This window comes from Ochotona curzoniae, unplaced genomic scaffold (genome assembly GCF_017591425.1).
Source record: "Ochotona curzoniae isolate NIBS_2020 unplaced genomic scaffold, NIBS_Ocur_1.0 contig_1014, whole genome shotgun sequence".
In the NCBI taxonomy this organism is placed as follows: Eukaryota; Metazoa; Chordata; class Mammalia; order Lagomorpha; family Ochotonidae; genus Ochotona; species Ochotona curzoniae.
In genome coordinates, this window is record NW_024464920.1 from 5,889,048 (window position 1) to 5,904,805 (window position 15,758).

A 15,758-nucleotide genomic window follows, 5' to 3' on the forward strand; every position below is an offset into this window, starting at 1 on the left:
CTGGCCCCGCCAACTCCGCCCACAGCGCGCGTACGCCCCGCCTCCTCCACGCCCTCTCCGCCTACTGCGCTCGCCGGCCCTTCCCACAGCTCGTCGGCCCCGCCTCCCTCAAGGCCGTTCCGCCCACAGCGCGCGCCAACCCCGCCTCCTTCAAGGCCGCTCCGCCCACAGCACTCGCCGGCCCTTCCCACAGCGCGCGCCAACCCCGCCTACAGCGCGTCGGCCCCGCCTCACCCACGCCCGCCCCGCCCCCGCGCTCCCGCTGGTCTCTTAGGTGATGCTGCAGCCAAGATGGCGCCTGCGGCGGCCGCGGTGGCCTGAACGTCATGCTCCGGGTCGTCGGCAGCGGCGGCGGCTGTGGCCTCGGCCGGGGGCTCGTGTCTCTCCCTGCCGTGAGCGCCCAGGCATCTTTCCTCCTGCCGGGCTGCCCTGGACAGAGAGGAGACGGCCACGAAGAGAGGAGGCAGTGAGGAACAGCAAGAGAGAGCGGCGGCGCCTCCCGTCCCGGCACCATGGCTGGAATCATTAAGAAACAGATCTTGAAGCACCTCTCCAGGTCAGTCAGCGCCTCTGGCGGGGGAGTCAGTCGGCCTCCGCGCTCGCCTGCCGCCGAGAGGGCAGCCCGTGGCCTCGGTAGTGACGGAGGTTTTGCAAGTTGTGTGGGAGGCGACTCGTTGGGTTGCCCGGGTCCAGCTGAGGGCACAAGTCGCGGCCCCGGCTCTCCCTTGGCTTGAGGCGCCGGGGACTGGGCTGACGAGTCAGCCCCTGCCTGGGTTCCCCACCTCGGCCCAGTGTGTCCAGGGAGCTCCAAGTGCTTGGGTGGGATCGCCCCGGGACCGGCTCGTGGAGGTTGGATTTGACCTGGCGCCTCCCGGGTGTCCGGTGGCTGTGTGGGCTCGAACCCGTGCTCCGAAAGGAGCGTTTCCGTTACCCCAGGGCTCCCAGCCTGGTGTACACGCACAGGGCCAGGCCTGGGTGTGTGTGCTCAGTGAAACGTTAACCTTGTGATTGTTCTGCATTCCTCCCCCCAACCTCCTGCTCGACGTTCCCTCTCATGCATACGGGTGTGACTGTTTACACAGTTAGGATTTAGGGGGAGAGCCAGCCTTGCCAGCCTTGCCAGCCTTGCCCAGTCCTCTCTGGGGTCGCAGTTCTGCAGCGTTTTGCTGTTTTTAAGTCGAGACCCTTACATTCAAGGAGTTAACATCTGTGCTGATTCAACGCAAGACATGTCATTCTTTCCATTTCATAACACAGTTTTAGTCAGAAACATGACTCAGGAGAGCTGGCAGTTTGCGAACTGCTCCTGGCTTCTCCATATTTGTCTCAAGATCCGGGCTAAATGTAGGATCTTGTCCCAAGTTGACGGCCAGCGTGGAGTGCTTGGTTGCTTTCTCTGTTGTTTGTCAGTTAATGATTACTCTTCAGTGATTGCAGAGACAGGCTGGGGTGTAATGATAGACTTGTACAGCAAACACAATCTTTGATTCTCCAGACTGCTTTATACCAGAGGTTATGGGTTGGAAACAAAATCAATACATGTGTGGCTCAGCAAATCTATTACATTGAACAAGATGTGAATTTTTGAACAAATATCAAATCATAGCATCCCGTATGACTATCCATTTGTCATAATATCTAGTTGGATAGTTTCTTTTAAAATTTGGCACATATAATGAAATACTGAATGATTTATTTTGGCAGAAGGTCTTACCTGTCTTCTTCTGAAGTTAGTGTTTAGGTCAAGTCTGGCATCAGTTGCCTTGCTTGTTTCTTGTACCCTGTCCAGAAGAAAGTTCAGACCTGCAGAAAAGACTTGGATGCCTCTTCTGTTGCTGTCAAGGATTATGGTACCTAGTTAGTAACATCCTAGATGCTCAGGGAAAAGTGAATCCAATCAGAAAATGCCTTGTGACATTAGAATTTCATTCTCTTGCAGAATTCCATTTGAGACTGACTTTCAAATATTAAGAACGAAAATATCATGGTTTACTTCATTGAAGATAACACACTATTCAGAATTGAATAGTTAAGATTGCTTTTTTCGTTTGTACTGCTTCTTAGAGTTGTGTGGTAAATAAGAAAGACTGTTAAAAAAAAAAAAAAAGATTTATTTACTTGAAAGGCAGAACTACGGAGAGGGCCAGAGAGAGAGGTCAGTTTTCTGTATGCAAGGGGCTGCAATGGCTGTAGCTGGCCTAGCAGAAGCAAGGAGCTTCTTTCAGGTCTCCTGTGTGGGAGAAGCGTTAGCAGGGAGGTGGATCAGAAGTGAAGCAGCCAGGACTTGAGCTGGTGCCCATTTGGGATGCTGGCACCACAGACGGTGGCTTTAGCCACTGTACTACAGTGCCATCCCCAATAGTGAAGATATTTTTGAGAGATAAATCTAAAGGCTCTTTATAATAGACAAGCTTGGCAAGTGTGATTTGTTGTATTATTCAAATAAAAATGAACTTTTGAAATTTTGTGGGTCAGGTTTAATTTTACTGATTATACATTGTGTGTTTTTTTTTTAAATAATTTATTTTTTTATTGGAAAGGCAGTTATTCAGAGAGGAGGAGAGACAGAAAGGAAGATCTTCTGTCCGATGATTCACTCCCCAAGTGACCGCAACTGGCCAGTGCTACGTCAATCCAAAGCCAGGAACCAGGAGCTCTTCCAGGTCTCCCACATGGGTGCAGGGTCCCAAAACTTTGGGCTGTCCTCGACTGCTTTCTCAGACCACAAGCAGGGAGCTGGATGGGAAATGGAGCTGCTGGGATTAGAACCGGCAACAATATGGTATCCTGGTGTGTTCAAGGCAAGGAGTTTAACTGCTATGCTATTGTGCCAGGCCCACTGATTATACATTGTAATGAAAAGCTCAATGTATTGATCTAGTGCTCTGGGTTACAGTTTCAGACAGTTTCACAGGAAATATTAGAATACAGTTCTTTTTATTAATGCACAACTCCTGTGCCTGTAGATTCGGCTTCCCTGACCACACAGTTTAAAATGAACTCTCATTCCCACTGTCCCACTCATTGATTTCGTCTTTTCCTCTCATCCTCATCTGTCGTTATGATCCATGCTTTTTTTCTGTTTGCTCCTCCTCTACGTTTGGATGTAACATGGGAGCCAGGCTTTTTGTCAGGGCAGGCACGGAGTTGGCTCTTAGTAACTGCTGAAGGAATAACATGAATGAGCTGCCTCTCCCTTACCACTCTGTAACTGAGGGAAGGCTGTATGCTACTATCATGATTGTAGTTGGCCAAGGTCAGGGCAAGGTACAGTTCCCTGTGGTTTTAGGACGCAGTGGTTGATTGAATAATTGCGTAAGTGTGTACCATGGATGTCCTGGAAAGGCAGAGCTAGGCAAATGACCTAGTTTTTATAAGGTCTTACATATATAGGGGATTCTTCAGTAAGGACACGGCCTAGTTCTCATATAGGGGTCTTCCCCCTGAGGAAGAAGACCAATAGGAGAAATAAATGCTCACTCCTAGCCTTGACATTGATGTACAGTGAAACTCCGAAATTGAAACTAGTGTTTCCTGGATGCAGGTTTTTGAGAATCTCGTGTTTTGGGAAAGTTACAGAAGAGGAATTGTTTGTAAAACATTAACAAATACTTCAAGTAAGTGCTGAGCTATTTGGGAAATGCAAACCTGCAGACTTACTACTTATCTGATGGTTGTTGAGTTTGCATTCCAGCACTGGTAAAAAGGCTTCTCTTGCAGCACTAACAAAAAGCTTCTGCACTTCATTCATCTGAATGGAGGACACGGAGTGTGTTTGCTGCGAGACGGGAGTTAGAGCAGTGATTATTTTAAAGAAAAGTCAAAGAGGAAAAACCCATGAAGGAGGAATGTCTGCAGTGCTTCAAACTAGAGCAGCATAAAGCATGTTTGGGGGACTTTGCTAGGATAGTCCTTTTTTTGAGAGAGTGCAATGCTCTGAAGTTGTAAGGGAAGCAGAGGAGTAAGCAGGAGCTGCCTTTCAGCCCAAGGCCTTATTTACTCTGTGTGAGTGTGTCCATGTGCATAGGTGTGCACACAGGGCCAAAGAGATTTGTATATTTAATGAAGCCAGGACCTCACAAAGAGTGGGAAAGGTTCAGATATAAATACTCTGGACCTTTGTAGTCCCTGAGGCTCAGGACACCAAGTGCTAGGTGCCAGGTTCACTGGGGAGTTAAGAGTTGACTGGGCCTACCTGTACCCCTAACCTGAGTGGAGTTTTTATATAACTTAAAAACCGTGATCAACCAGGGACGTTTTTACTCTTTGGGAAATCTGGCAATGTTTGGAAACATTTTTGGGTGTTAGATTTTTGGGAATGGCTGTGATTGACTTCTAGAAGTAAAGGACAAGGATGCCATAAAACATCCAGTAGTGAATACGAGTCACACCAACCATTTCTTGGCCCGCATGTCTGTAGCTTTGAAGGTTGAAGCTCAGGTTGAAAGTATACAGATATTAGCAGATATTATACAGATATGATCAGGTGAATGAGCTGGATCTCTGTGCCAGCAAACAATAGAAAAGTGCTCCGAGTGAAAGAAAAGCAACAGAAAGTGCATTGGAGTGGGTCACAGAGCCGGAGGGAGACAGGAGCGGCCTCACCAAGGGAAGGCCAGGAGCCCAGGCAGCGCTTCCAGTCTCACTTCCTCTTGGAGCCGGCACTGTTGACATTTTGCACTAAATTCTTCATTTTTGGAGAGTTGTTCTCTTCACTGTAGAATGTTCAGTGCCTCCAGAGGTTGCCACCTGCCACTTGGGGAGAATTGGCTCTTGATTGGGAGCCACAGCTTGGAAGTGCTGTCAGCTCTCTGTCGCTGATGTCTCCTGTCAGGTTTTAGATCCCCAGACCCGAGAATCTGTGCAGCCTAGTTCTAGTTACTCACAGATAAATTAGCAATGGGTTTGGGGAACTTTTCTTTCTTTCTTTTTTTTTTTCTTAACCATTCCAGATGTTGTATCTTTTGAAAAGAGAAGTACCACCTCCCCCCCTTTTTTAAAGTTTTATTTACTTACTTTAAAGGCAGAGTTACAGAGAAAAAGATCTTCTATCCACTGTTTCACTTCCCAAATGGTCGCAGCAGCCAGACTGTGACCGATTGCTGCCAGGAGGCAGGAACTTCTTCCGGTTCCTCATGTTGGTACAAAGGCCTAAGAACTTGGAAATAGCCTGGATCCATCCCAGCTCCAAAGATATAGATAAGGAAAACTACCTACTTGATCATCTAAACTTAGCTTGCTTATTAAACTAATGAGAAGGAAAAATTGAAAAAAAAATTTTTTATTTTGAAAGGCAGAGTTAGGGAGAGAGAGAGACAGAGACAAAGACAGACTTCTACCTATTGATTCACTCCCCAAATAACTGCAACCATTAGGGATGGACCGGGGTGAATCCAGGAGCCACAGACTCCATCTGGGTGTCCGTTGTGGTAACAGGGACCCAGTTACTTGAGTCATCACTGCTGCTTTCCAGAATGTACGTTAGCAGGAAGCTAAGCAGAGGTAGGACTTGATTCCAGGTGTTCTGATACCAAGTGCCAGTGTAACCTGCTGTGTCACAGTGGCTATTATGGTAGTGTGGATTTGGACACTAGATACACTAGTTATTTGTTTCACAAATACTTACCTGGATGCCCGTTTTGTACTAGGTACTGCTTTGTAGTGCTTGTAACATAGCAATGAACAAAATAGGCAAAAATTCCTCCTTCATGTAGTTTACATTTTAATCAGAGGAAACATGTACTAAGGAAATACATAAGTGAAATCCATGGTATATCTGTTTGAATTGTATGCTGTTGAACAGAAAAAATAGCATAGGGAAAGAAAGGAATGTGGAGAAATTCACAATCTTTTAAAAATTATTATTATTATTTTACAATGTAGTTCCATAGACTCTGAGGTTTTCCTATCCCCAAGTGGTGATCCAGAAGGCCTGAGACCTGAAGGAGGTGAAATGAACAAATATAAAGGGAATAGAGTTGAGATTTTGTTTCTCATTTTTGAAATCTATCTGGGCTACCAATAATTAAGTGGAGTGAAGGAGAAAGTGAGGGGAGGATAATGGGATGGAAAAAAACAAAGATCAGATTCTATGAAGCCTTGTAACCATTCTTTCACCCTCAGGGAACATGGAAGCCTTAGAATCAACAATGATTCTGGCAGCCATATGGGAGATAAATGGGGCAGAGGCAGAAGTGGGCCCCTAGTTAACAGGTCAGTTAACGCCAGGTTATCTATCCAGGCGAGAGGAATATTGGCTGTGAACAAGGTAGATGTTGTGCACTTGTAGGGGTGGATCTTGATGCACTTTGAAAGTAGAGCCAGGGTTGACCGAGAGAGAAAATGAGATTGAGTAAAAATTGAGATGATGCCAAAATTTTGGTATAGGAACTGAAAGAGTGAGGTAACAACTTACTCGGAGACAACTGCAGGAGGAGCAAGCTTGGGAGAAGAGCAGGAGTTTGGTTTTGGAGTGAACATTAGATATCTCCATGGACATGTGATCTCTCTCTCTCTCTCTCTCCCTATACACACACACACACACACACACACACACACACACACACACACACACACACAGAGTTATGTATGTTAATTATTTGAAAGAGTTGCAGAGAGTGAAAGGGAAAGAGAAAGACCCTCTGGATCACTCCCCCAAATGATCACGATGGCCAGAGCTGAGCCCTTCCGAAGCTGGGAGCCACAAGCTTCTTCTGGGATTCCCACATGGGTGCAGGGGCCCTAGACCTTGGGCCATGCTCCTCTGCTTTGCCAGGCCAGGACTAGCCCCAGCATCCATTTGAGATGCTGGCACAGGCACTGCATTAGCTTGCTGTTGCTATGCCACTGCACTGGCCCTTTGCTCTCTATTTTCATTATGATCTAGTCAGAATGACGTAGTTTAGTGTGGCAGCAACAATGGCAACACTTTTGTGTGATTATCCTTTGGTTTATGCAATAGGTAATTATCACATGATTATTTTGGTAGGAGAGGGATTTCTGACTCTAGAAGCATCTGACCTACAGCAAGTATCTCTTACATTGGATCAAAACTAGACATTTTGGCACGGTGCAGTAGCATAGCAGCTAAAATCTTTGCTTTACATGTGCTTGGATCCCATATGGGCACTGGTTCTAATCCCGGCAGCTCCACTACCTATCCAGTTCCCTGCTTGTGGCCTGGGAAAGTAGTGAAAGACGACCCAAAGCCTTGGGACCCTGCACCCACATGGGATACCCGACGAGGCTCCTGGTTCCTGGCTTCAGATTAGCCCGGCTCCAGCCATTGCAGCCACTTGGGGAGTGAATCAGTGGATGGAAGATCTTCCTCTCTGTCTCTCCTGCTCTCTGTGCATCTGACTTTTTAATAATTAAAAAAAAAGACATTGATTTATATAAAAGTTACTTTTAGGAGATTGAAGGCTTCAAGTAGAAGGGGGATGGATGCTTGTTTTAGTAGATGTAATGTTCCCGTCTAGAATTCTGAAACAAAAGGAACCTCTTCTTGTCCCAGAAAAAGAAATCATTACAAGTGTTCATTTGCCCAAGGTCAGAGGTGTTGGGGGATAAATTCGCAGAGCCATTGTCATGTGTGTTTGACTTGCTGTATCGCTGGGGCAGGTGGTTATTCCTACCTAATAGTTTGTATTTCTTTTACATGGCACTTTTCCACACTTCCGCTACTACTCTTTATGATGTCTCACCAACCTATTGCCATAACTTGAGAAGATTGTGTTATTACTTGAGCATGCTTTAATTCTCTAGTCTTTTGAAGTCAGAGATCAGGGACCTTGACTCAGCAGTTCTTTAAAGTTGGGAAACATAATTTCTCCATTTACTTCTTTTACTTGCATAACTCTACTTTTTGCAACATTATACTTTGCCTTAGTATTGCAGTTGCCTGTAAATATTTCTTTCCTAAGTTAGTCTCTTGCATGTTATGAATATTTATGTGCCTAAGATGAGTATTTAATATTCTTACTAAGTGTTGGTATTTAGCAGTTTGCATATAAGTTACAAGTGAAAAACTTTCCATGAGTGGAAGATGAGCATAGAATGATTTATTTATTTTTTTAAAGTTTTTAAATATGCTGATAGTTTGCTTACTTACTGATTCATGTTGAGATGTCTCCCAGCCAAGACGATTGTTGCCATACAAATTCTGGAGTTCTGCATCTTGTCCTGTAAGATTTAATTTGATTTTTATATGTATATGTATCCATTATTACACAGATGTATCATTAAGCAGGGGATCTCTGACTCCAGTTGCTTTTGTTAGTATGGCATGAAGTGTTATTTTCCTCTACTGTTGTCTGTGTATGATTTATTATTAATATTTAGAAATAAACTGGATGAAAATCGAGCCATGTTAAAATATGACAAAACAGTATTTTTAGTTGTTAAATTAATTTATCCCAAATTTTTACTTCTGCTATGATTCAAACTTTACATACAGCAAAGATGTACTGTGAAAATTAACAGCCATAAAATGCAAGATTTATCTTTATTTTTAAGGAATGATTACCTGACTCACTCCATTAAATGGCTCATAAGTTAATTTTTTTCTGCGTATGCTTAGAGAGTTCTATAACATAAATAAGATTAATTTATAGGAATATCCTTTGGGAATGGTCTGGTGGATGAGTGAATAAACAAGAGTTCATGATAGAATCATGTGCAAAGAACAGTGCAGTTTGAACAGAAGCAGACAATGAGGCAGAGGCCGTCTTAAATGTTAGATGCTTATAACAAATAATGAAATAAAAGCACATGTATGGCAGCTTGAGTGCATAAAATGAATATTAATTGAATCTATTTCTTTTGGCTAGGCTATGATACATAGAAAAACATATTTCAGGCAGATATCTGGATGAGTTAAGAGTAGTTTTGTTAGGTTGTCCAGTTTGATTTTCCAGCACGTCACTCTTCGCCTTTGTATTTTTTCCATCCACCTTTTGTTTCCTGTTTCCTGCAGACAAGTTGTCTGCATCCTTCTGTGACAGGCCATCTTCTCCCAGGCTTCATTTTTTTGTAGTGCATGGATAACTTTAATTTGTCTTCACTGATCTCCATTTTTGAACTACTTTAATTATTGAAATATATCCTGCTTTTTTTTCGGAGGGGTTGAAACAGGCTTTATTTTTGTTCTGTGGCTTGTCATCTCTTTCAGAACAAAATTGCCTTGGTAGGTCATAACAGTAATGACTCTGCTTGTCTTGTTCACAATTTTTAGCATCTGTCACAATACTGTGGTATGTTGTTCAAAAACGTGTCTAACTGAAGACAGAAATTTAACTACCATGTATATTGATTATCCAGAACACATTTTTGGGAGGTCTAAAAAATTGACTCATATCCAGGAAATTAGCTTAAATTTTTTTTTTTTGTTGTAGATGCTGTAGTTCTCCAGTTTACTTTTGAGCATTTATAAAGGGGTCTTTCAGAAGTTCATGAAAAGTACATATTTCAAAAACTACAAATCTTTTGCACCAATGTGTTTATCTTCCAATCACATTATTCTGTGAAGTTTTGAAATGCCATGAATATAGTCCATTGTTGATTCTGTCTTTGGCTTGTGGATTATTTTTCATAGGTAAACTTAGGCCTCAATATTCTCTATAAAATGAGGATTACAGTTTAAATGGGGCTTCTGGTACTTAAGCTAAGTTGGTAATTTGTATTTATAGGTTGCTTGTTTTACAGAGTGGTCAATTGCTTTCATATAATATTAAATCATACAGTTTAGCCTTTGTAACTTTTGTGCAACATAACTTTTTATTTTTGTTAATTGTCTTAATTTGAAATGATTTTAGAAAAACACGAGTGAGTATAGTAGCATCACTGCTGGAGAGAAGGAAAAACATCCTAAAATTCATCTTAAAATTTAAGCAATGTTTGCCTTTAGTTAATCCAGTGTGAAATACAACTGTCTTTTAAAAAGTGCATCACAGCTAAATATTTTTATCATATCATTCCTTTCCTCCTCCTTCCCTTAAATTTGCTCCCTTCTGTATTCCCCTGTGTACCCATCCCCTGCAGCGTCCCCTGCTGGTTGTGGTGGAGATTGGTGTGCTGTGAATTGCATAATCACCCAAATGAGTACCGAAGAGTCTAAGAAATCCTGGCAACTGACTGCTTACTTTCACCAGGAATAGGTACCTTTTGTGTGACATTCCTGCCCTCAGGTAATGCTTCTATTCCCCACCTTTTTTTTTTTCTTACTATAAATGCGAGCACTTAATATACCCTCACATAAAGATACTTTGAGAATAGTTTCTTATTCTTACAATGTTTTAGTCAGATTCCAATTTCATTTTTTTCTTTTTTTTTGTGATTTATTTTTCATTTATTTGAAAGAAGAGTTACAGAGAGATCTTTCATCTGCTGTTTCCCCACCTCCGCTCACTCCCCTCCCCATGGCCACAATACCTGGGGCTGTGCCAGGCTGAATCCAGGAGCCCAGGGCTTCTGCTTTTCACACATGGGGGCAGGGCCGAAGCACTAGGTTCATCTTCTGCCACTTTCCTAGGAGCATTAGCAGGGAACTGGATTGGAAGTGGAGCAGCTGGTTTCGACCTAGTGCTCATATGGGGTGCTGGCATCATAGGCATTGACTTAGCTCACTGTCCTACAGTGCTGGCCCCAGATTTTATTGTCGTTATACTATGAAGCTACAAATTATGTAATGCAGCTCTTACAATGTCTTCTTACAGATAAGATTTGCTAGTGCACATAAGGTTATAACCAGCTCTTGCTGGTACTGGAGGGCAAAGTTTTATTAACTTACAATCGACTATTTGGAAATAATAATTAGCATTTGCTTTAGTTTTTAATGGGAAAGGCTTCATAGACTTTTAAAAAATATATTTTGTTGTTATTTTTTTTTAAGATTTTTGCATTTGAAAGCTAGGATTACAGAGATGGGAGAAGATATACATACACACAAACAGAAAAGTCTTCTGCCCACTTGTTTAATCCTCAGAAGACTGCAACAGCCAGGGCTGGGCAGGATCAATAGGAGCCAGGAGCTTTTGGCTGTCTCATGTGGATGCAGGGACCCAAGAATTTGGGCCATCTCCCACTGCTTTCCTAAGCACATTGGCAGGGAGATGGATCAGAAGTGGAACAGCAACTCATGCCTATATGGGATGCTGGTGCTTCAGCTGGCAGCTTACTGTGCTGGGCCACAGTATAGGCCCCAAGACTTCAGTCTTAATGAATCCAGTGAGGTATGAAGGCTCTTTTGGAACAGAAAGTGCTTTTGATCAGTTCTTTCATTTAGCATTGACAGGTCTAATTGATGGAGCTAAGAGCCTATTTTGTGTGTTTAATGTTACAGTCTTCATGAGAGAGTGAAATAGTATAAATGACAATGCAGATCTTGAAGACTACAGGGAGCTTGCCCATTCTGTTCTTTTAACCCTTCTCTCCTTTTAAAAATACGATCACTGGGGGAAACAAGCATGTTATATAACCGGGAAATGATGCTGAATTTCTTTCAACTTAGGATTTAATCAGCAAACTAAAAACTGGTGCTGCATACTTTTAATCATTGGAAATGTATCCACATAAACACTTTGAACCTATTCTAAAAGCCTGATTTAAAAAATGTTAATTAATAACTAATCATGAGTGGAATTTTGTGACTAATTACATACTTGCCATAGTAGTCATAGGGCAGTTGATAAACTTGTTGGCCATATGTGAACTAGCAGTTATATGATGACTTAAATGTTTTTCATTCCTGTCTGCATTGATTCCATACTGTTAATTGGGAATCTGGATGGCACCCTTAATTGCCAAAGGAGAAATATCCCCCTTTAGGCTCTGGTAGATCTTTGAGATTCACTCCAGTATATTGATAGTTCAGGTCTTTTGTTCTTTATAGTGACATTCAAAGGATGGCTCTATGTTTTGCATTATATGTGCAGGAAATCCTCTGCGTTACCTATTTAAGTTTAGTCACAACTATAATGCTTTGCTTTTTTTTTTTTAGATTATAACTCCTTAGCATATCTTTTTTTTTTTGACCTGATGTGAACTTAGTTTATAGAAGATAAGGTGTAATAATCATGTTCTAAGTTTAAAGCACAACTAACACACATTTATTCAAGTTACTTCCAAAATTTAATTCTTTTTTAAAAAATTGTCTCATTTTAGGACACTAGTCATGGATCCTCTATATTTAAATAACTCTTGAATGTATCCTGCTGTTACAAACCTAGGAGACAGCAGCCGGCTTGGCACACATTTGAATATCTGTTGACACTACCCAGATTTAATTCAGCATTTCTTACGTCAATTGTTGCAACTAAATATTCACATTTCCTTCTGTTCTCATATTTCTCTTCCATTCTTGACACTGTTACCAGAGAGAGGTTTCCAAAATGTTAATTTTAAGTTTCTTGCTAAAAATTTGTTCAAACTTTCCTATTTTTTTAAAAGCCATATTGGTAACTGTAGAATTTTTTTTTTTTTTTGCCTGAAAATAAATTTAGGGAAACTTCACTACATAAAATAGGTAAAAGAGATGCTCCTTTAGTTGAATTGTTAACAAAAGCTTGGTCACTATCTCCAGTGCCAAATCCGAATAGCAAGGACAAGGTTTGGGGCTGAAGAGAACCTTTAATCTGTGGATGAGTGAGAGAGTGGTGTGTCTCAAGGACTAGTGCTTTGGTTGGATGAGAGTGGGAGTTTAACAGGGGCCACACAGAGGGGGCAGGGTGGTGTAATGCAGGTCCAGAACCAAAGCTTGTTTTGTCAAGATGATCCTTGAGATCTGCAGGTGATAAGAGTAGTCCTTGCTTGACAGGTCCTCCTGCTCTGCAAAGAAGTTGAAATCAGGAACAAGGCAGTCTATGCCCTAGGACACGCTCAAGCTTGAAGGCAGTAGTCTAGCTCTGCCTTGTTGGCTTCCTGGCTTTACGGTTTAGTAGGAATTGAGTGTGTATGTTACTTTATACTTGACCACAGATTTGATAATTGGGAAGAGATAATCAGGCATACATTTTCTGTTTTTGTTTCTTCCATTTTGGTTGAATTATGAGCAGCCCTCCTTAGAGACACTGTGGGAACAACACTGATACATAGGATGGAACGGATGTTCCTTATTATGAGAAACAAAAAATTCTTCATGATCTGACTTCATTTAACCTTTTGGCATGTCATTTCTTTCTAAACTGTCTTGTGCCTTCTGCTGTAGCTTTGTTTACTGTATGTAACCCTATAACCATGAGCATGCTGCAACTTTTATCAGAAAGGTCCTTCTGTGCCTTATTCATCTGGCAAAAACTCACTCTTAAAACCATAGCTCGGTGCTTCCTTCTTTGTGAAGTCTCCTCAAAGCTGTCTGTCTTGTTAACAGAATTGATCACTGTCTCCTCTGTGCCTCTGGCTGTCCTGTTCTCATGTTTGTTGAAATCCCTAACACAGCGTGTGGCACACAGTAGTATTGCAGTGTCCTGCAGTGACTTGTACAGTGATGAACTCTGAAGTCCTTGAGAGCTGGCATGTGTCTGACTAGGGTTTGTCTCAGTTTGCCAAGAGCCTGAGTAGTTTTTTGCCATGACGGTTGTTTGTCCAGTTTTGTCACATCTTCTGTTACTTCAAAAAAAAAATCTAGATATCCAGATTTTGATGTAAAATTAGCCTATTTGAAATGTTTGCAACAAATTCAGATTTTCTGAAAACATTGTGCAGGCCAAACAAAACATCCTGTGGGCAGAGCATAGTTCACAAGCTGTCACTTTACAACCTCTCATTCTTCTGATATTTATGTGGAAAAACTGGTTACACAAGATTGACTTTTTTTATATGCCTTTACACAAAGAAGCAAGCCAAACAAACTTTATTTAAAATTGAGAATTCTAAGAAATCAGGTAATTTAGGTTATTGTGAGTACCTCTAGATCCTTGTTTTTAGGTTTTATTCTATTTGTAAATGACTGTTATTCTTTGAACATATATGCTTGTACAAATTGACACAGTAAGCTTCTTGAGAGTGAGAATTGCAATATTCTCTCCTGGTGCTTGCTACATGCTCAGTAACCTTGGTTAAATAGAAAATTTATCAATATGATAATGAAATGAGAATTGATTCTAAAATGCCTTTGAAACTAAAAATTATATTTGAGTATAGTTTTAAATCTTCTTTGGTGTGACCTTGAGTGGCCGATCCAAATTCTGTTGTCATAACACTGTCTACTCTTAAATGAGGAGATTGTGTTAGAGGAATGTTTCATGTACAAAAAATGACAAAATTAATTGATCCTTGGCTAGTATGAGGGATGTCTAGGGCTCTGCTCTCTTTTCTAACTTAAATTTGCTTGTAATGTCTTTGTTGATTGACAGATGCAGTGGAGTACTTTTTTATTATTCTAACAAGTCCAGTCATTCTTTATTAAGATGTGTATGCATGTACATATAGATGGGTATATGTATACATATAATATAATCAGCTTTATTAAATATAACTAGCATATTTGTAGTGAACTGCACATATGTGAGATATCCCTATTACAGAGTTTTAATATATGGATGTGTTTATGAAATCATCGCCATAATTAAAAAATATGAACATATCTACACTCCTAAGTTTCCTAATGCATCTTTGTAATCTTCTTTTGCCTCATTCCTCAGCAGCCACTATTGTACTTTATTTACCTAAGTTAGTACACATTTGATAGTTTTAGTTTGAATTTTACTAAATGATTCATGTAGCATGCTATTTTCCTAGTGTGTTTTATAATATATGTATATATACATATATGTATATGTATATTATACACACACATTTATTTATTTGAAAGAGTTGCAGCGTGAGAAGAAAAAGAAATCATCTATCTGTTATTTACTGCCCAAGTGGCCACAGTAGCCAGGGCTAGGCCAGGTAGAAATCAAGAGCCAGGAATAACTTCTGGGTTTGCCATGTGGGAGCAGGGACACAAGCACTTGGGCCATCTTCTTTTTTAATCCATTCATTAATTTTGATGATGTTTACGCAATTGATTAGGGTAGGAAGGGTTGATTGAGGACTAGGGGAAAACGGGGAAGACCACTACTTCCATAACTTCCTTACCTTCTTCCTATATGTGGTGGGGAGAGAGGAGACAAGGGGAGAAGCCACACCAAGCCTCTCTACTGCCCCAGTACCCAGGGGAACAGCTACCAAATGTCACCCCAGCGTCCCCGATAGGGAACATGTCCAGGGATTCTGTTCAGGTGGTTTTGATAGTTCTGACATGCTGTCAGTCTCACAGATCCAAGGATGAAGAAATTCTTCCAAGATCCATTGGCTGGTGCAGTCCATCCCAGAGTCTCCATTTGCCCAGAAATTTGCCATCAAGCTTCTCTGGGGGTAGTTTATCAATCAGATGCTCTCTGCAGGCTCTAATGGTCTGACATATCCTCCATGTGCATCTGGGTATGCTGTCCCCTGCTTCCATCTTCAGTAACTGAGAAGGCCCAGTTCAGACACATGCACTTCACTGTCAGGTTACAGGTCCTGCCACTCTCCCCATGGTTGGAATTCTGAGTCCAGAGGTTTAGCTGGGGGGACTCTCAAAAAAATTTCATCTGAGGTGATCCCACACCTGACTCCTGTGTACGCTCGCCAGTACTGGGTCTGGCTCATTCCGTCACCCACATCAGCTTATACACACTGCAACTGCTAGGTCCTATCTGTCTCCAGCCCCATTTCTTATGTAAATCAAAGAGTGTTACAGTCCAGTTCAACCCTGTCCAGCACACACTTGGTCAGAA

General features: G+C 41.7%; 1 protein-coding gene across 1 annotated transcript in view; it reads left to right on the top strand.

The window, feature by feature from the left end:
- Positions 1 to 265: 265 nt before the first annotated feature.
- UHRF1BP1L (UHRF1 binding protein 1 like) overlaps positions 266 to 15,758 on the top strand; it is an 87,527-nt gene continuing 72,034 nt past the window's right edge. The window contains exon 1 of the mRNA XM_040980115.1: positions 266 to 556. Coding sequence (XP_040836049.1) covers positions 513 to 556 — 44 coding nt within the window. The 5' untranslated portion in view covers positions 266 to 512. The remainder of the gene's footprint in view (positions 557 to 15,758) is intronic.